This window comes from Gigantopelta aegis, chromosome 4 (assembly GCF_016097555.1).
Source record: "Gigantopelta aegis isolate Gae_Host chromosome 4, Gae_host_genome, whole genome shotgun sequence".
In the NCBI taxonomy this organism is placed as follows: Eukaryota; Metazoa; Mollusca; class Gastropoda; order Neomphalida; family Peltospiridae; genus Gigantopelta; species Gigantopelta aegis.
Window position 1 is genome coordinate 87933984 of NC_054702.1, and position 17321 is coordinate 87951304.

General features: G+C 33.5%; 1 protein-coding gene across 3 annotated transcripts in view; it reads right to left on the reverse strand.

Annotated features, from left to right (window-relative positions):
• The window catches only part of LOC121371333 (serine palmitoyltransferase 2-like), a 63359-nt gene that overhangs the window by 16558 nt on the left and 29480 nt on the right, over positions 1–17321 (reverse strand). For all 3 annotated transcript variants that reach the window (XM_041497146.1, XM_041497144.1, XM_041497145.1), the window contains 9 exons: positions 14800–14976; positions 8681–8835; positions 6977–7122; positions 6117–6241; positions 4176–4269; positions 3383–3488; positions 1918–2137; positions 948–1074; positions 353–488 (listed from right to left, as the gene is read on the reverse strand). In XM_041497146.1, the coding sequence (XP_041353080.1) occupies positions 353–488; positions 948–1074; positions 1918–2137; positions 3383–3488; positions 4176–4269; positions 6117–6241; positions 6977–7122; positions 8681–8835; positions 14800–14976 (1286 nt within the window). The remainder of the gene's footprint in view (positions 1–352; positions 489–947; positions 1075–1917; positions 2138–3382; positions 3489–4175; positions 4270–6116; positions 6242–6976; positions 7123–8680; positions 8836–14799; positions 14977–17321) is intronic.

The window sequence follows — 17321 nt, forward strand, 5'->3', positions numbered from 1 at the left end:
ACAATACAATAGCATAAATTATGGTAAGGCTGGCAATTCACAATTCTTTAAATACAACTGCAAGTTGCTGTACAATTTGTTTTTGATTGGTCAAGATATTTAATACTTATCAGTTACTGATTTCGATATGACCAAATATGGAGCACTGGTTGGAATGTAAAATAATCATTTTAAAGAGAAAGTATCACTAAGTATTTCTGCTCATCAGTTTGTAATTTCCTAAGTGTCTACAAATGTCAACAATACATACAGCAATACAACTGCTTGGCATAAAGTTATTGCTTTTGAATCATCTGAATAAACAAAATGCTGCCATAACACTATCACTATGTATTAAATGCTAAATGCTTACGAGATTTTGCTTGGGTTATAAATAAGCAGTGGCACTACGGGAGAGTCTCTGTTTCCATACACAATGACCCCAATCTTATGAAGTCCTCTTCTAAAATATCTTGCATTGATCAGAAGTTGATTAATTCGGCGTTGTCCTAAAAAATAAAAATAAAAATATAAAAATAATTTTACAAACTGTGTTACACAAATGTTTACTGTAATACAGACCACGGTTTGATTGTTATGTTTAATAACAGCATACATATACTATTTGTAGGGTCAAATTTATGTGTAATTTATCTAAACAGTCATGTATATTTAAGAATGTACACAAGTGTTTATATTAGCCAAGTCCACACATCTTATTAACGACATAAATTCAGCTCATGGTGTTTACCTTTTTAAACTGATTATACTCCTGTAATCAATAACAGGGCCGTACCCTCCAGGGGTTGCCCCCCTGAAAATCTCACTTTTTTTTTTTTACTCCAGAAAATAGCATACACATCTCAGGGTTTAATTAATTTGTATTGTGTTTCACTTGTTTATAAAAAGTAGTGCCCCACCCCCCTAGGATTTTGATCAGGCCCTGAATAAAACTATAATCAACTTACCTTCACCGGTACCATCTAGCCCCATTATTATTTTCATAGAGGCAATGATTTGTTGAGCTATTGGTGGTGACATCACACAGGAATATACAGAACTGTGTGAATACACACGGAGGTAGTTTATTAATTTCTGAAAGATGAACACAAACAAAAAATAAAAAACCCAACAATTTGTAACATTTTTCACTGAAGACATTAACATAGCTAAATCTAAATATTGGGTATCAAAATCGAGAATAACCAGTTACTGCCTTAAAATATTGGCTTTATCCTATGAAGAATGGCTGTTAGAATACCTAGCAGTATTCGCCATACCACCTGAGCAGGATAAAACCAATAGCTTAAGGCAGTAACAGGTTATATTATTTACCCTGTAATTCAACAGGAATAGTTAAATCATTATTTATTCCAATTTCTGTATGCAAATCAAGTATCATCAATAAGGCAGCATGATGGCATAAAATAAACATTCATGATGTCATTCTTTGTAAGATACTAGCTACCTTTCATCACATACAAAAAGTGTTTCTAAACTCTAATTCATAAATAAATATGTAAGTTGTACATCTTTATCATGACAAAAAAATGTCAATATTATATACTGTACTGAAACAAATTATTTGAAAAGTATATTTATTAAAAATACTCGAGTTGAGTTGGGCTTATGTCACATGACCTATATTTTGACAAAAAATATAGAAATTTATCTATAGTCCGTCTCACAGGCAACACTTTTTTCATGCTATGGCATTTACGTAACAAGTTATTTATTTCTGAGCCGAGTGTGTTCTAAACTGGACACAAAAATACTTGTTATTTCCAAAACACTTTTACATTTCTTCTTACATCAAACAAAACTGAAATTATTTTTTTAAAACATTTTTGTTAGAAGGATGGGATGGACTATAGTCGTAATATCTGGCAACTGTATATAGAGATTGCAGGATAAATGTAAATACATTTTGTACGTTACCTTTGATCCAGCAATATACCCTCCAGCTGAAGCAAAGCTCTTGGTAAATGTTCCCATCATGACATCGATTTCTTTAGGATCAATTCCAAAGTAATCAGTCACACCTCTGCCGTGGGGCCCCAAGGCACCAATGCTGTGTGCCTCATCAAGGTAAATGTATGCTTTGTACTTTTTCTTCAGTTTAATAATATCAGGTAGTGGTAATATTGAACCTTCCATGCTGTAAAGTAAAACATGTATATATTCTACATTAATAAGCAAAGGAGATACTTTATATATTACACTTGCATATATTATGTAAATTGAAAACTGGAATATTTGAAGAGGGTATGCTTTTAAAAAGAACAAATCTATATAATTTATATATATATATATATATATATAATAGCTAGTTGGGAGACTTTTCAGGCCTCTAAAAATTGCGAGAACAGTCATTTCATTTGCACATTGCTCGCATAAATCTAATTTTGCATAACCTAAATGGGTCACACAGATTTTCAATTCTCAGAGGACTGCTTTTTAGAAACAAACTATGAAAAGATGAGGGCTGTAATTAGAAACAAACTATGAAAAGATGAGGGCTGTAATTAGAAACAAACTATGAAAAGATGAGGGCTGTAATTAGAAACAAACTATGAAAAGCTGAGGGCTGTAATTAGAAACAAACTATGAAAAGATGAGGGCTGTAATTAGCAAGAGAGGAAAAGAAGTAACCATTTAGTTTAGAAGTGCTATTTTTTGTATAGCTTATGATGAGAAAATATGCTAGATTGTATAGTTAGGCATCAATATTAAAATGTCATGGGGGATAGCATCCCAGACTACATGCTTCAGGTTATGTACCTATTCTATATGTTATTAGGGCTTGAGGGAATTTTGTTTATATATGTGTAATAAATGTTTGATATAGCTTAGAGAAGGCCATATGGGAGACCAGTCTCTATTTGTTCTGAATGTGTCACCTTCTTTAAATAAAGATTATTATTATTATTATGTGTTTGTGGTACTCCAGAGTGTTACACTGACAGCCAGAGTTATGACCCCTTTTTCTGTTTACACACCCTCCTCTACCACTTGTTATCCGTGGTATAACAAACAAACAAACAAACTAGCAAACAAGCTGAAGCAATTCTTGTCCCTTTACCACGCCCAACAAATATTTGTATCTTCTAAGTTCAAGGGCAATGACTGTGTGAAAAACTGATAAAATGCTTTGAAAGTCAAACTTGATATGTAACAGTACATGATAAAGCTATACACAAAATTTCAGCTTAATATCTTGAGACACTGTAAAAAACGAAGGTTGGGAAAACCATATGTAGGGTAGATAGAAAAACAGATGAACAGTCAGACGGACAGACAGGACGGAGATGAAACCTACAGTCTCCTCCTATTGGATCAATAGGGGACTAAAAAACTAGCAGTGAATGTAAATAATTGAAAGTTTGAACAGTTAACAAATTACCTGTGAATACCCTCTACAACAATCAGTATTTTTTTCCATGGTCTCATTGACTTGGGCTGCCCATGTATAATACTTTCTTTTAGCTTGTGTTCTAAGTCTTTAGCATCTGTTAAAGTAACAAATACAATGTGAGCAAAACTTATTATCGTAGTATAAACAATTATATTTAATGAGATAGAAAGGGACACTCTATTAATGTGCCCACGAACGTTTGATCTCAGGCATAGCCTATATGATTGTATTCATCACAGAAATGTATTCAATACAGAGTAGATCACTTAAATATGTTGTTACAAAGGTAAAATATTATAATAAAGAAAACAATTTATTTTACTGAAATGTAAAAACACACTTTCCACACACACCATTTTGTATTCATATAAAATAAAAACTTAAATCCTAATAAGATAATTATAAAATTTATTTATAAAACTATTAGCAGTTGTAATGTAAAAAGTATATATAACAATGTGTTTGATTTACAACTAAGGCCAAACAAAATTAATTTCTGGTATTATTTCCTGTGGTTAGACGTCGATTTTTGCTGGGCTTTTCTTGCTATGACCTTAAAGCCGTATTTGAAGCCAAAATGCCATCATGCATGAACTAGGACGTGCATTATGATTTCAATTTAAATATGCCCCTTATTTTGGTATGAAATATACCCACCTTTTCTGTGCAATCCATGGTTTTAAAAAAAAAGAAGAAAAAAAAAGAGCTGCATCAATTCTGGAACTTTTGTCTGACCAAAGAGCAACTTTTTTGTTTGTTTGGCCTAACAGACAAGACTCACCATTATGCTTGAAAATCTTAACAACAGCTCCTGATAGTTTTGCTCCGAGAACAATGGATGCATGGTTCATATCATCACTCAGGATAAGACAACCCTGCAAAAAAATGTAATTCATTAAATGAATGCTCTGGCCCCTCTATTTTTTATTTTTTATTTTTTTAAATGTTTGATTTAACAACATACTCCAAACATTTTATTTATATGGAATCAGACATATGGTTGAGGACCACACAGATATTGAGGGAAGAAACCCGCTGTAGCCATTTCATGGGCTACTCTTTTCGATTAGCTGCAAGGGATTTTTTATATGTACCATCCCATAGACAGGCTAGCCTTTGATGTACCAGTCATGGTGCACTGGCTGGAGTGAATCTCTATTTTTAGTCAAGTAATTAAATTTTACTTTGTGTATGGTGATGAACATTGTTATCAATGCCCCCAGAAGGAAGGCAGGAAATGTTTTATTTAACAATGCACTCAACACATTTTCTTTATTGTTATATGGCATCGGACATATGGTTAAGGACCACACAGATATTGAGAGAGGAAACCCACTGTCGGCCACTTCATGGGCTACTCTTTTTGTTTAGCAGCAAGGGATCTTTTATATGCACCATCTCACAGACAGGATAACACATACCACAGCCTTTGACATACCAGTCGTGATGCACTGGCTGGAGCGAGAAATAGCCCAATGGGCCCACCGATGGGGATCGATCTCAGACTGACCACGCATGAAGCGAACGCTTTACCACTGGACTATGTCCCACCCCATAATTTATGTTAATGTTATGTGCCATCTCAATCTCAAAATCCTAGATCAGCACCCGTCACTAAAATTGAATATTATTATGAAAGTGTCGGTTACAACTTTCTTTAGTCTCATCTCATATTAGTCAACAGAAAATCATTCTGTGAAGTATTTTATCAAAGATAAAAATTATACTTTCATATTACTCTAAATAGTACAAGTCAAATGATTGGAAATGAAAAGCTAATTTGTTTAAGACACATTAGCACATTTTAAACTATGATTATTTTATCAAAAATAAATATTATACTTTCATATTACTCTATAAAAAGTATAAGTCAAATTACTGGAAATGAAAAGCATATTTGTTTAAGACACATCAGCACATTTTAAACTATGGTTATTTGATAAAAAAAAATATTATTACACTTTCATATTACTCTATAAAAAGTATAAGTCAAATTACTGGAAATGAAAAGCATATTTGTTTAAGACACATTAGCACATTTTAAACTATGGTTATTCAGGGCTAGCTCTGGCACTCGCCAAATTCGCAAATTGTGAATTTTATAAACAATTGGCATATTTTTTTTTGATTTGGAAAATAATTTTATTAAATAATTGATATTTTGCTAGAAAATATCTGGGTTTGTGCAGTTTTTTAAGTTTAGTAGATAATTTGGCGAAATTGTCTACTGACCCAGAGCTAGCCCTGGTTATTAGCTGTCGACATTTGGTCAAGAGAAAAAAAAAGAGCAGAAACCTGCTATTGCCACAAAAGCTACTCTTGTCAAAGTATACAGTAGGAAAAAAAGAAGAAGACTATTGATGAATGAAACAATTCACTCCAGTTACAAATGGATTAAAATATCCACACAGAAAAAGGTTTGTTTTGTTTAAGGACACCACTAGAGAACATTGATTAATTAATCATCAGCTATTGGATTTCAAACATTTAGTAATATTGACATATTGTCTTAGAGAGGAAACCTGCTACTTTTTTCATTTAGTAGCCAAGGATTTTTTTATATGCACCATCCCAGACAGGAGAATATATAACACGGCCTTTGAAATACCAGTCATAGTGTACTGGCTGGAACGAGAAATAGCCCAATGGGCCATCAATGGGGATCGATCACAGACCATCCCAAAACAATTTCCACAAAGAACATCATATTATTTTCTCATACCTTTCTGACCAAACATGGAAGGTTCATGGAGTTTGTTGCAAAACCCATTGGAAATGTAATTGCTGCCTCTAAACCTAAAAAATCTGCTACTAATTCATCCAGTTCTTTATGAATTTCCATGTAACCTAAAAAATAAGTATTTAATATTATCTATCCGACCATTATACAAATGTATCTGTGAACCAGCACTATCTCACTAGACTTTAATAATTCTGAGTTAACATTTGTATTAACCGAACATGGCTACCTACAGCAGTGTGTTTTCCTGTATAAACCATGCACATTATAAATGCATTATACAAACAATTGTGACATTACATTTCTTCAAAATTGGTTCTTGGAATTATGCGTAATCAGTTATGACTTTTTGTTGGTTTTCTTATCTTTTCAATGAAAGTTTTTTTGCAAACTAAATATTTGTTTTTTTTGTTTGGTATGCAGTAGCTAAATAAAACTGGCATATAAGGGGCCGTCCATAATTTTCAACATTTTCACGAGTGTACAAACTGTACACTTTTGACCACCACCCCTTAAAAGTGTACATCCCCAAATGAAAAATGTTGATCGACATTTTTCATTTTTTTTTTAAAGTGTACGCTGGCCCCTTAACCCCTTCCCCACGTATGGTTTGTACGCTCGTGAAAATGTTGAAAATTATGTCCAAATACATCAGTCCAAATACATGTACAAACATATATACATATTTTGACCTGTTTTGACTGTAAAGCATCAGTAGTTTTATGTAAATACCTGGCCATTTGTGTTTTTGACAGATTAATAATTACATTAGTAATAATGTTGAAGACAGATGTAAAACAAAAATCTCTCTATTTATTTTGTTAAAACCCTCAGAAACATACCATAGTCTTGACGTGATGCTGCTATTCCAAGTCCACACTGTTTCGTGATTTCTTCTACTTTCTCAACACAGGGTCCTTTATTTTCTCCAAAACCCAAATAGTTGTAGGAACCAAAGTTCAATACATGTAAACGTTTGCCCGTTAACCTAGAAGTAAGAAAGTTATATTACAATTCATATTATTTTAAAACTTAAGTTAAAAATATTCTATACAAGTCATAAAACACTTAATTTATGGTAATTGTCCATAACAAACACTACAGCACATATTAAACTAGAATTATAAGACATCCAACTTATGGTAATTGTCAATAACAAAACGCCACAGCACATTGTACACTAGAGTTATAAGTCATGATCTAGAGAAAGAGAGGAAATACCCAGTCACCATCCAGCCAGACTGAACTTACAGGGATAGAAACTCATGCATGCCCCCCACCCCCTATTCCACAGAAGTAGAAATCACTGGGGACAAGTATAATTTAAATGATGCTAATCCCCCAAGCAAGTAAATGCTGTAGATCCTGAAATTAATGCGATCATAATATTAATGCTAAAAATGCGAGTTTGTGTTATTCGCATTAATAATATGACGCAGTTATTTCTCTGTTTTGTCTAACAAAGATTAAAATTCGAATACTGTCCACAATAGTCCCCCCAAATGCCAGCAAAGTGTGATGACTGCAGGATCTTTGGTCATCCTATAAAAAGCTGACACGATTCATCGTTTGTGAATGGGTTTTAGCACGCTAAACCTGAGGTTGACCATTTTTTTGTTTTGACCTCACCAAAAACACCAGGGACTAAACAGGTTGTTAATTGATGTGTACACTGACATGTTAGTTAATTGATCTCATTGAAGACAACTGTAATTTGGATTTAACCTAAAAGTACACAGACGTGTGTTGCCAGGAAAGTAATATTTCAAAGGGAGGCCACTCGCATTAATTTCGTGTCGCCTTTTAATCTGCCCACCGTTACTTGCATTAATTTACGGACACACTAATTTCAGGATCTAAAGTATATTCCAGTGTTAATTAAATTTCTACTTATTTAAGTTTGACAGATCTGTGATCCATATAATAAAAGAAAAGGCCTATGATATTGTCTTTTCATGATCGCTCACAGAAATGGCATTATCTGTCCAACATATAGTTCAAACCAATAAGGGTGGCGGTGGGGGTGTTTAATGATATTTTCATTGGGACTGGTAACCTGTCTGGGCTACTAGTCCCTCAGGTTAATGGAAATATTTCTTAGTGTCTACCCCTGGATGGCAGTCTTAGTCAAACTATATATAGACAGTGCTTGACAAATGTTTGAGAAAGTTGCCAGCCCTCATCTAAGCTTTGGTTAGTGCCCTATGTATTATGGTAATACAGTTAATAATTTCAACTAGTCCAGACCAAAATTTCACTAGCTGGGACCAAGGGCTAGAGGATTTGTTGAATCCTGATATAGAATAAATAGTAATTACTTTTTCCCCATTTCTGAGAGCTAAGTAAGAATAACTGAGATGAGATGTTACAAATATGCAAGAATGGAAAACACATTACAAGGAATACTATGAATAACATTTACAATAATCTTTCCAGAATTGTTACTCCCTATGGTTCCATGTAAGTGCTGCCGCCCTAGTGTTAACTGTTATGAACCGTCAAACTTGTACAACTAGCTATGCTTAACCAATCACACTGTGACTCACTCAAAATGCCAGCAGTGATCATGAGATACCCTTTCTAAAATATCTATTTTCGCCCCAGCAACACTTCCGACTGGTCTGTCCCAGGAATCTCGGATCAAGCGATACATGTGACGGAGGAAGAAATTCTCCCAAGATGAGTACAAAGGAACAAATCCCTGAAAAAGAAATAAGAAACTACAGTGAAACCTGTCAAGACCTGACCCTCTCTAAACTGAAATTCTCTCAATACTGGATGTTTTCCAAAGTCCCATGATTTAATGATGTCTCTTGACATTAAAGTTTTTCTCTCTAAACCGGAAACTTCTTTAAACTGAACACAGGACGAATAATTCAAAAATGCAAATTGTACCTCTGAAAACCAGACGATTAGACTGTTGTCAATCATTCACTAATTGGTTCGTTTACTGTCACTTTGCCGTCTTCATTGTCATATCGATTTTTAATATGAAACGTCCAGGTAAACTTCGCCGTATTGAACTATCACTTGATAATAAACTTAAAATCATTAAAAGTTTTTAAAGTATATAAGAAAACATTAGAATATCTTAAGTCAAAGGTTCTTAATTGGATTATTAACTGTTGGATTCATCTTCAATACATACATAAAGATGAAAGTTAATAGGCAACAAAATGTTTTGTATTAATGCAAACCCCTTAAAAACAGACACTTCTGAAACTGGACAAAATTCTTGAATTCTTGCATGTCCAGTTTAGACATGTCCAGTTTAGACATGTCCAATTTAGACATGTCCAAGTTTCACTGTATATAGAGAGTCAAAATATTGTATTAACTTATGAATAATTATAATAACTTTTTTGAGTATACAAACCATATATTAAATATACATTCATGACGATGTAATTATTTTGTGTAGTCAGGTTTAGAAAATAGGTCCCTATTAAAACATAAAAATACTGAAATGTCTTTTCAAATCTTTCTTTGGTGCTTACAATGAGGTTGACCATTGTAGTATTTAAATAAATAATGAAGTTGCTTGTTATTTTTATTACTAAATGATAATAACTTTGCATGTGGCATGTTGCCACTTATATAACAGTGACTTGTAAATGAGCTTAAGGGCTGATAACTCAAAATGTCACTTTGTCAATCTATATTATAATAATAATAATAATAATAAATTCTTTATTTAGTGAGGGTAACACAGTTAGCAAAAGCTAATCTTCCCTGAGGCCCTCAGGTACAAACAATACAGAATTACAATGCATACATTTATGAACAAATAGAAAATACATATATGGCAATAAACATAATGTACAAATGATATTATTTTAGAAAATATTTCTTGAGTCTATATTTAAAAACAGCAGTATTTGGCGATGATCGGATAGCTTTAGGCAATTTATTCCAAAGTACTGGTCCAGAGTAACTGAAAGCATGTTTAAATAAAGACATTTTAGGTTTTGGAATTAATAGATTTCTATCCTCTACATTTCGAAGGTTGTAGGGATTGTTTTCTCCAACATATATTAATAAGTTTGAAAGATAGTTTGGGGCTTCATTGTATAGACATTTATAAATTTGTAAACATTTGTGATAGTGGATTCGTGTTTCCATTGTCATCCATTTTAACTGTTTAAATAGTGGGGCAGATGGAGTAATAGGATCTACATCTAATATCATCCTTGCAGATCTCTTTTGCAGTTTTAGTAAACGTTCTAATCCATCCTGATTACAGTTTCCCCAAATTACACAGCAGTAATCGATGAGTGGTAAAATATACCCATTGTAGAAAAGTTTTCTTGCATCTAAATTTAAATACCTAATGATTTTTGATAACAAATACAGACGTTTAGAGATCAGGGAACACACATGTTTAACCTGATTTGTCCATTTTAAATTATTATCAACTTTAATTCCTAAAAGTTTTTCACAATCAGTGTGTTGCAGACGTTCAGAATTTATTATAAGAGAGATATCATTTTGGATTGTAACTTTTTGTCTTGTTCCTATAGTCATATATTTGGTCTTTTTTGTGTTTATGAACATTTTATTATAGGAACACCATTTTTCTACACTATTCAGATCTTGCTGTAGTTTATCTTGAATTTGAGTAACAGTTTTCCCTGACATGAACATTGTTGAATCATCTGCATACATACTTGTGGTACAATGTTCAATGTATAGTGGAAGATCATTTATGTACAGTATAAAGAGAAGAGGTCCTAGTATGGAACCCTGTGGAACACCATAAATAATGGATTTAGGTTCTGATGTTGCCATTCCTATAGTGACTTGCTGTGTCCTGTTAGTTAAATAAGATTGGAACAAGTTAAGAGAATTCCCTTTGCAGCCATAAATGTTTAACTTTTGAATCAGAATTGAATGGTCCACAACATCAAAAGCTTTTTTGAAATCAAGAAATATGACTCCATTTAGATTTCCTTCATTCATTTCATGTATCCATTTATCAGTTATATCAATAAGTGCTGTTTGGCATGAGTGTTTTGGTCTAAAACCTGATTGAGATGAGTGTAAAAGGTTAAATTTTGTTAAGAAATCATAAAATTGCATGGAGATATGTTTTTCTATTAATTTGGACAGCGTTGGCAATACAGATATTGGCCTATAATTTGTAGCTTCAGTTTTGTCACCAGATTTGAAAATTGGAGTAACTTTAGCATTTTTAAAACATTGTGGATAAATACCACTGTCTATTATTTTGTTAAAAATAAATGTTAACGAAGAAGCAATTGCCAAGGCACCTAACTTAAGTATTCGTGGACCTAAGTTGTCATCTCCGGATGATTTGTTGACATTTAAGTTCTTAAGCTCATTAAAACAATATTGATATATTGTATGGTAGTTACCAACTGACGTACTTCATAAACCTATGTTGATGTTTTATATGGTAGTTACCAATCAACTGTACTTCATAAACCTATACTGATTTTTTGTATAGTAGTTACCAATTGACTGTACTTCATAAACCTTTATTGATGTTTTGTATGGTAGTTACCAATCGACTGTTCTTCATAAACCTTTATTGATGTTTTGTATGGTAGTTACCAGTCGACTGTATGGTAGTTACCAATCGACTGTACTTCATAAACCTATATTTATGTTTTGTATGGTAGTTACCTATCGACTGTACTTCACAAACCTATATTGATGTTTTGCATGGTAGTTCCCAGTCCACTGTACTTCATAAAAATAGCTGTTATACAGCCGTCTCAACATTGTCCTATCCTTCAAAGAATATATTTTTACATAGAACTTGTATTGAAATGCATGCAAAAATTATTGATGTTGTCTAATCTAAATGGTCCTTCCAAAGCAGGTCAGTTGTTATATATCCAAAAGCCACAGAAATAAAACTGTATGCCAGCTATTTAATGAAAAAATTAAGTTTGCTGACTCATCAGATATAAAATATTAAATAAGATAGCTCCCCCTCATATGATAAATTCTGGAACAGGTAAACAAAATGTGGGTCAGTTGTAAATCAAAGCTTGTCACAACAAGAGTTTAAGTGTACGCACTATTTGCGCATGTAGGTTATAATTTTAAGCTTTAGTCCTGCATTCAGTTATATACACAAGTTGAAAGAAACATTCATTACCTAACATACACCGTATAATATAGCATTCTATTATATTATATATATTCACTGTAGCATAACATGGGAAAAACACCCTCGTAAAGTAATTCATGTTTAATATGATTTGAAGTCTGTACATCTACTGTACATACATATGTGTTCGGCATCTATTTCATGCAGAAAGTAACATCTTTATGGAATATAGATCAAGTTAAGGTTTGTTTTGTTTAATGACACCACTAGAGCACATTGATTATTAATCATCGACTATTGGATGTCAAAGGAATATAGACCAGAGTAATGTTGAAATAAAACGATTTATGGTACATATATACTGAGAGACATAAATAACGCAAAGGGTATTTTACTGAATATTTTCTTACAGAAATATCATATCGTATATATGAAGCATATGAACAAAATGACATATTGGTAACAACAGTAAGTGAAAGATGATTTTGTTTAAATCGGAGAAAAAAAAAAGGAATAAAATGTGTTTAAAGCAAAAACCATAACTTGGTGTTTATTGCAAAACCGCGACATTGCATATGAAAATCTGTATGCACATTCTTTGTCTGCACTGGTCTCCCTGTGAAAGCAACCATTATTGTGATTTTCTGCCCTTTTTTAATATTCCATGATAATTAATGCTGAAATTTTTTGGTTTTATTGTGGAAAACCCCCCAAGTTTTGTTGTTTTGTTTTAGACTCATTTTATTCGATTTTGTTTTCCCAAATGAAATTTTCTTTCTTTTACAGTTGTTACCAGTATTTCATTTGTTCGCATGCATAATATATATGATATGACATTTCTTTAAAAAAATATTCTGTGAAATGCCCATTGCGCTATTTATGCCTCTCAGTATATTTTGAAGTAATGATCTTTTTTCAATTACCGGTATATGAAATGTTTTAAATGATAGATTTACATTTACATACAAAATTAAGCTTACGATGTTTGTGAAATTGCTCCCTGGACTCCAGAGACAGCCAAGAGACCCAAATATACTGACATCCAAAAGAAACTTTACAAAGCTTGTAATTGTATAATAGAAAACCAACAAATGGTATCGTAGGATATCATGACGGTAAACATCTTGATGTCACAATGTCCTTCATGATACATGAAAAGTGTTTGTAAAGTGGTTTCTAAATTGGTTATTTTTTATTAGCAACAATATTTATCAAATTATTTAAATTTCATGTATGTAGTTTCTTTTGGATGTCAGTATATTTTGACACAATTAAATCAACTGGTTTCAAACAGTTCTCAGAAACTGCTGTTTTATACTGTTGGATTCAATTATATTTTTAAAAAAACAACAACATTCAAACTCTTTACATATTGTTTTCTTTGATGATTAGTATACCTAAGTAAATTAGTTTTGTTCACATCTGGGTTGAGTTCAGCAAGACCAGACAAAAACATTAGCAAGACTGGTTTATGCACTTCACACTAAATGAAATGATGATATCAGGGAATAAGTCAGATAGTTTGAGAATGATTAGCATGACTCACCATGGGGGCTGGCGAGACAGGCAGTAACATAAGATGTAATCAGAAACAGTTGACATTATGACAGTTGACAGTATTAAGCTATGCCTGTGACATCATGCTATTGTTGTAACCATAGTTTCTGTTTCAAAAACCTAAATCCGTGAACAGTGTAATCTGAACTTTGTGTGCATTCAGGTCAGAAATACGAACCTACAACTGAATGAATTTGTATTGAAACTGTAGACAGGTAAAACGCTTTAGTCAATGAAACCACACATTGGCATCACTGAATGGATACACACAATGTCATGATGTACTCCAGCATGACTAGAGTATATAAAATAACTATTATCCAGAAAATATAACAGGCATAATGAGCATGTTTCAGTTTTCAGATGCAATACATGAGAACTGACTCTGCCAATGTCAGACAGTGCTGTAACATTTTACAAATGCTTAATTTATTATATCCCTATGGACTCTACAATAAAATAAAATTTGCCAATTGTTTTATAAGATAGCAATTGGCGAGTTAGGTGAGTGGCTGAGTTAGCCATGCATCCTCCCATGTGATTACATCTGACATACTAAACAGGCCCATAGGAAGGCCTATTTCAACTTCAGATAATGCCCCCACTCATTTTCCTTTTTAACAGGGATGGTTTTTGTTGCATTCTGACATATTTTGAAACAGAAATTTATGTTTCGATAACAGTGTTTTATATTATATTTTGAGCAGGAGTAATGACACCATGCATTATTATTATTATTTGTTTGTTGTTAGGTGGGTTTTTTCTCAAATCTTTTTTGGTTTTTAAAATAAAAAATCAGACCAAAACCTGACCACTTTTTATACAGGGCTCACAAATTTTTGTTTTGCCAATTTTCAGATATTTAGAGTATTTTCTTGAAAATGATAAAAAAAAGGTTAATTTAATGAATTTTTTTTTTTAGACAAAAAATGAAATATTGTAGTCACTTTGTAAAAACATTACCAAATGTCTAATTTGTCAACAGACAGGATGAGCCCTGATCATGGCCTTGCTAACACAGTCTCTCACCTTTATCTCTGGCTCGGTTCCCTGTCCGGCATGTCTCAGTCCATAGTAGTAACAGACATCTCGGATGTGACCAAATATAGCCAGCATGATGTAGCTGAGGTACGTGTACATGGCCGCGATCAGAGGCGTCTCTTCAAACGACTCGTGGAAATCATCTCTCCACGTCCTTTCAACAGTCTGAAAATAATAAAATTAGTTACTCCTATCCTGGACGGAGGAGCCAGGTTAGGCTGACACATGCACCCATGACAGGCGTGCACTACAACAGCTGGTTCTGAATGTGCACGTTAAACCCTGACCTAATTTACTAATTGTTTTTAAAGTTTGGTCGGCTTGGAATCGATACTCATCGGTGGGTACATTGGGCTATTTTTCGTTCCAGCCAGTGCACCATGACTGGTTTATCAAAGGCTGTGGTATGTGCTATTCTGTCTGTGGGATGGTGCATATAAAAGATCCCTTGCTATTAATGGAAAAATGTAGCGGATTTCCACTCTAAGACTATGTCAAAAAATTACCAAATGTTTGACATCCAACAGCCGATGATTAATGAATCAATGTGCTCTAGTGGTGTGGTTAAACAAAACAAACTTGTTAAAATTTGCAAATTGGCGAGTTTGACGAGTGCATTAATTCAGGTCAGGAATGTTAACCCACTGAAATTGCTGGTGTCCAGTACAACATAAATAACACTGGTCTCCAGACAAGTTAGATATGTTCCAATGTGATTATAATGCAGTCATACTAAGATTTGTCATGTTTTAAGATCAATCACATATTAATACATAGAATATTTATCACCAGGGCTGAACTACTGGCATATCAGCATTAAAGCTGGCTTAGCCTTTTGAAAAATTGCAAAAGTTACATGACCAAATTTACAAAACCTATTTCTGTATTACATGTTTATTTGCCTGGCACTTATACAAGTCTACTTTTGCATTAGACTTAGTGTTTTCCCGTCCCAAACAATACAGTCTTGTTTGTGGTGCATCTAAAAGATGCCTTGCAACTAATGGATAAATGTAGTGGACTTCCTCGCTAAGACTAAATGTGTGAATTACATGATGTTTGACATCCAATAGCCATCGATGAATAAATCAATGTGTTCTTGTGGTGTCGTTAAACACAACAAACCTTAACTTGAAATTTAGCTCATCATATACACGTTATGTTAAATGCAGTTGGTTACCTTTAATCTTTTCAATGCAAATTAAAAAATTTAAGCCCTATAATGGACATCTATGTTTTATCCAGTTTGTTGAAAAATACATACAAAACATCTGTTTCTGCTATGTTGTGAAATAGGATGGATAAAAATTAACACTTGCCCCAATGCCCCAGACAAGCAGATATTGCTGGTGTCAAGTATAATTTAAATGACACTGGTCCCCAGGCAAGTTAGATTGTGTTTCAATGTGACAATATTGCAGACATACCAAGATTTGTCTTTTTTAAGATTTCAAGATCGACCACAAATATTGCATGCATATCCATCTGTTACGTCTGAATCCAACCAATAAGGGGGTGGGGGTGAAGGGAATACTAAATGTTCATGAGGACTAGTAACATCCCCAGGCTACTAGTCCAGTACAAGGGGGTGGGATTTAGATCAGTTGTTTGAATGCTCGCTTGAGGTGCTTGCGTCACAGGATTGAACAACCTCAGTTCACCCATTCAGCTGAATGTTTTTTCTCGTTCCAACCAGTGCACCACAACTGAACAAAGACCGTGGTATGTGCTTTCCTGTCTGCATTAGGTAAAATGTAGCAGGTTTCCTCCAATGACCACGAGTCAGAATTACCAAATGTTTGACATCCAATAGCCAATGATTAATTAATCAATGTGCTCCAGTGGTGTCGTTAAACAAAACAAATTTCTAGTCCAGCACAGGGGCTAACGGTTAGTGATTAGTGATAGATGAGTCAGTGCCGGATATATATTTCATTCATTCATTCATTTGTTATTTCTGTGCTTATATCTTAACCTTCTGAGTACTGCAGGCGAGATATCTCGCCCGACGTCACGTCAGTCGATATACTGTACACTGTATACAGTGCATTCCCCAATTCATATTTCATGCCGTTTTGCACACGACACTCACCGGAAACGGAAATATAATTAAAGAATTTTTTTTTTTTTCAAAATGGTGGCTTTTGTTTTGATTTTTTCAATTGAAAATACTTTGAAATTTTGAGTTCAAAAAGTGGTTTTCGGCAAGTATTTTCGCTTGACAACAATGGCGGCACATGGTGGTAATTTTCAGGGATCGATAGCTGATTGTGACAGCTAATTTGATAATAAATTTGATCGTTTTACCAACAACGAAAATTACCAAATATTGCAATATGAATCGTAGTTCGGGTTTAAAAAAAAATTCTGGTAAAAAACCCACCGTTATCGGGAATAATGGACATAAATACTGGACAGCTGGCCACAAATGCCCGTAAGTAAAAGCAACTTTTTCGATTTTTTGCCTAATTTTAATCACCATTAGCTGATCTAAAATAATAAAAATTACA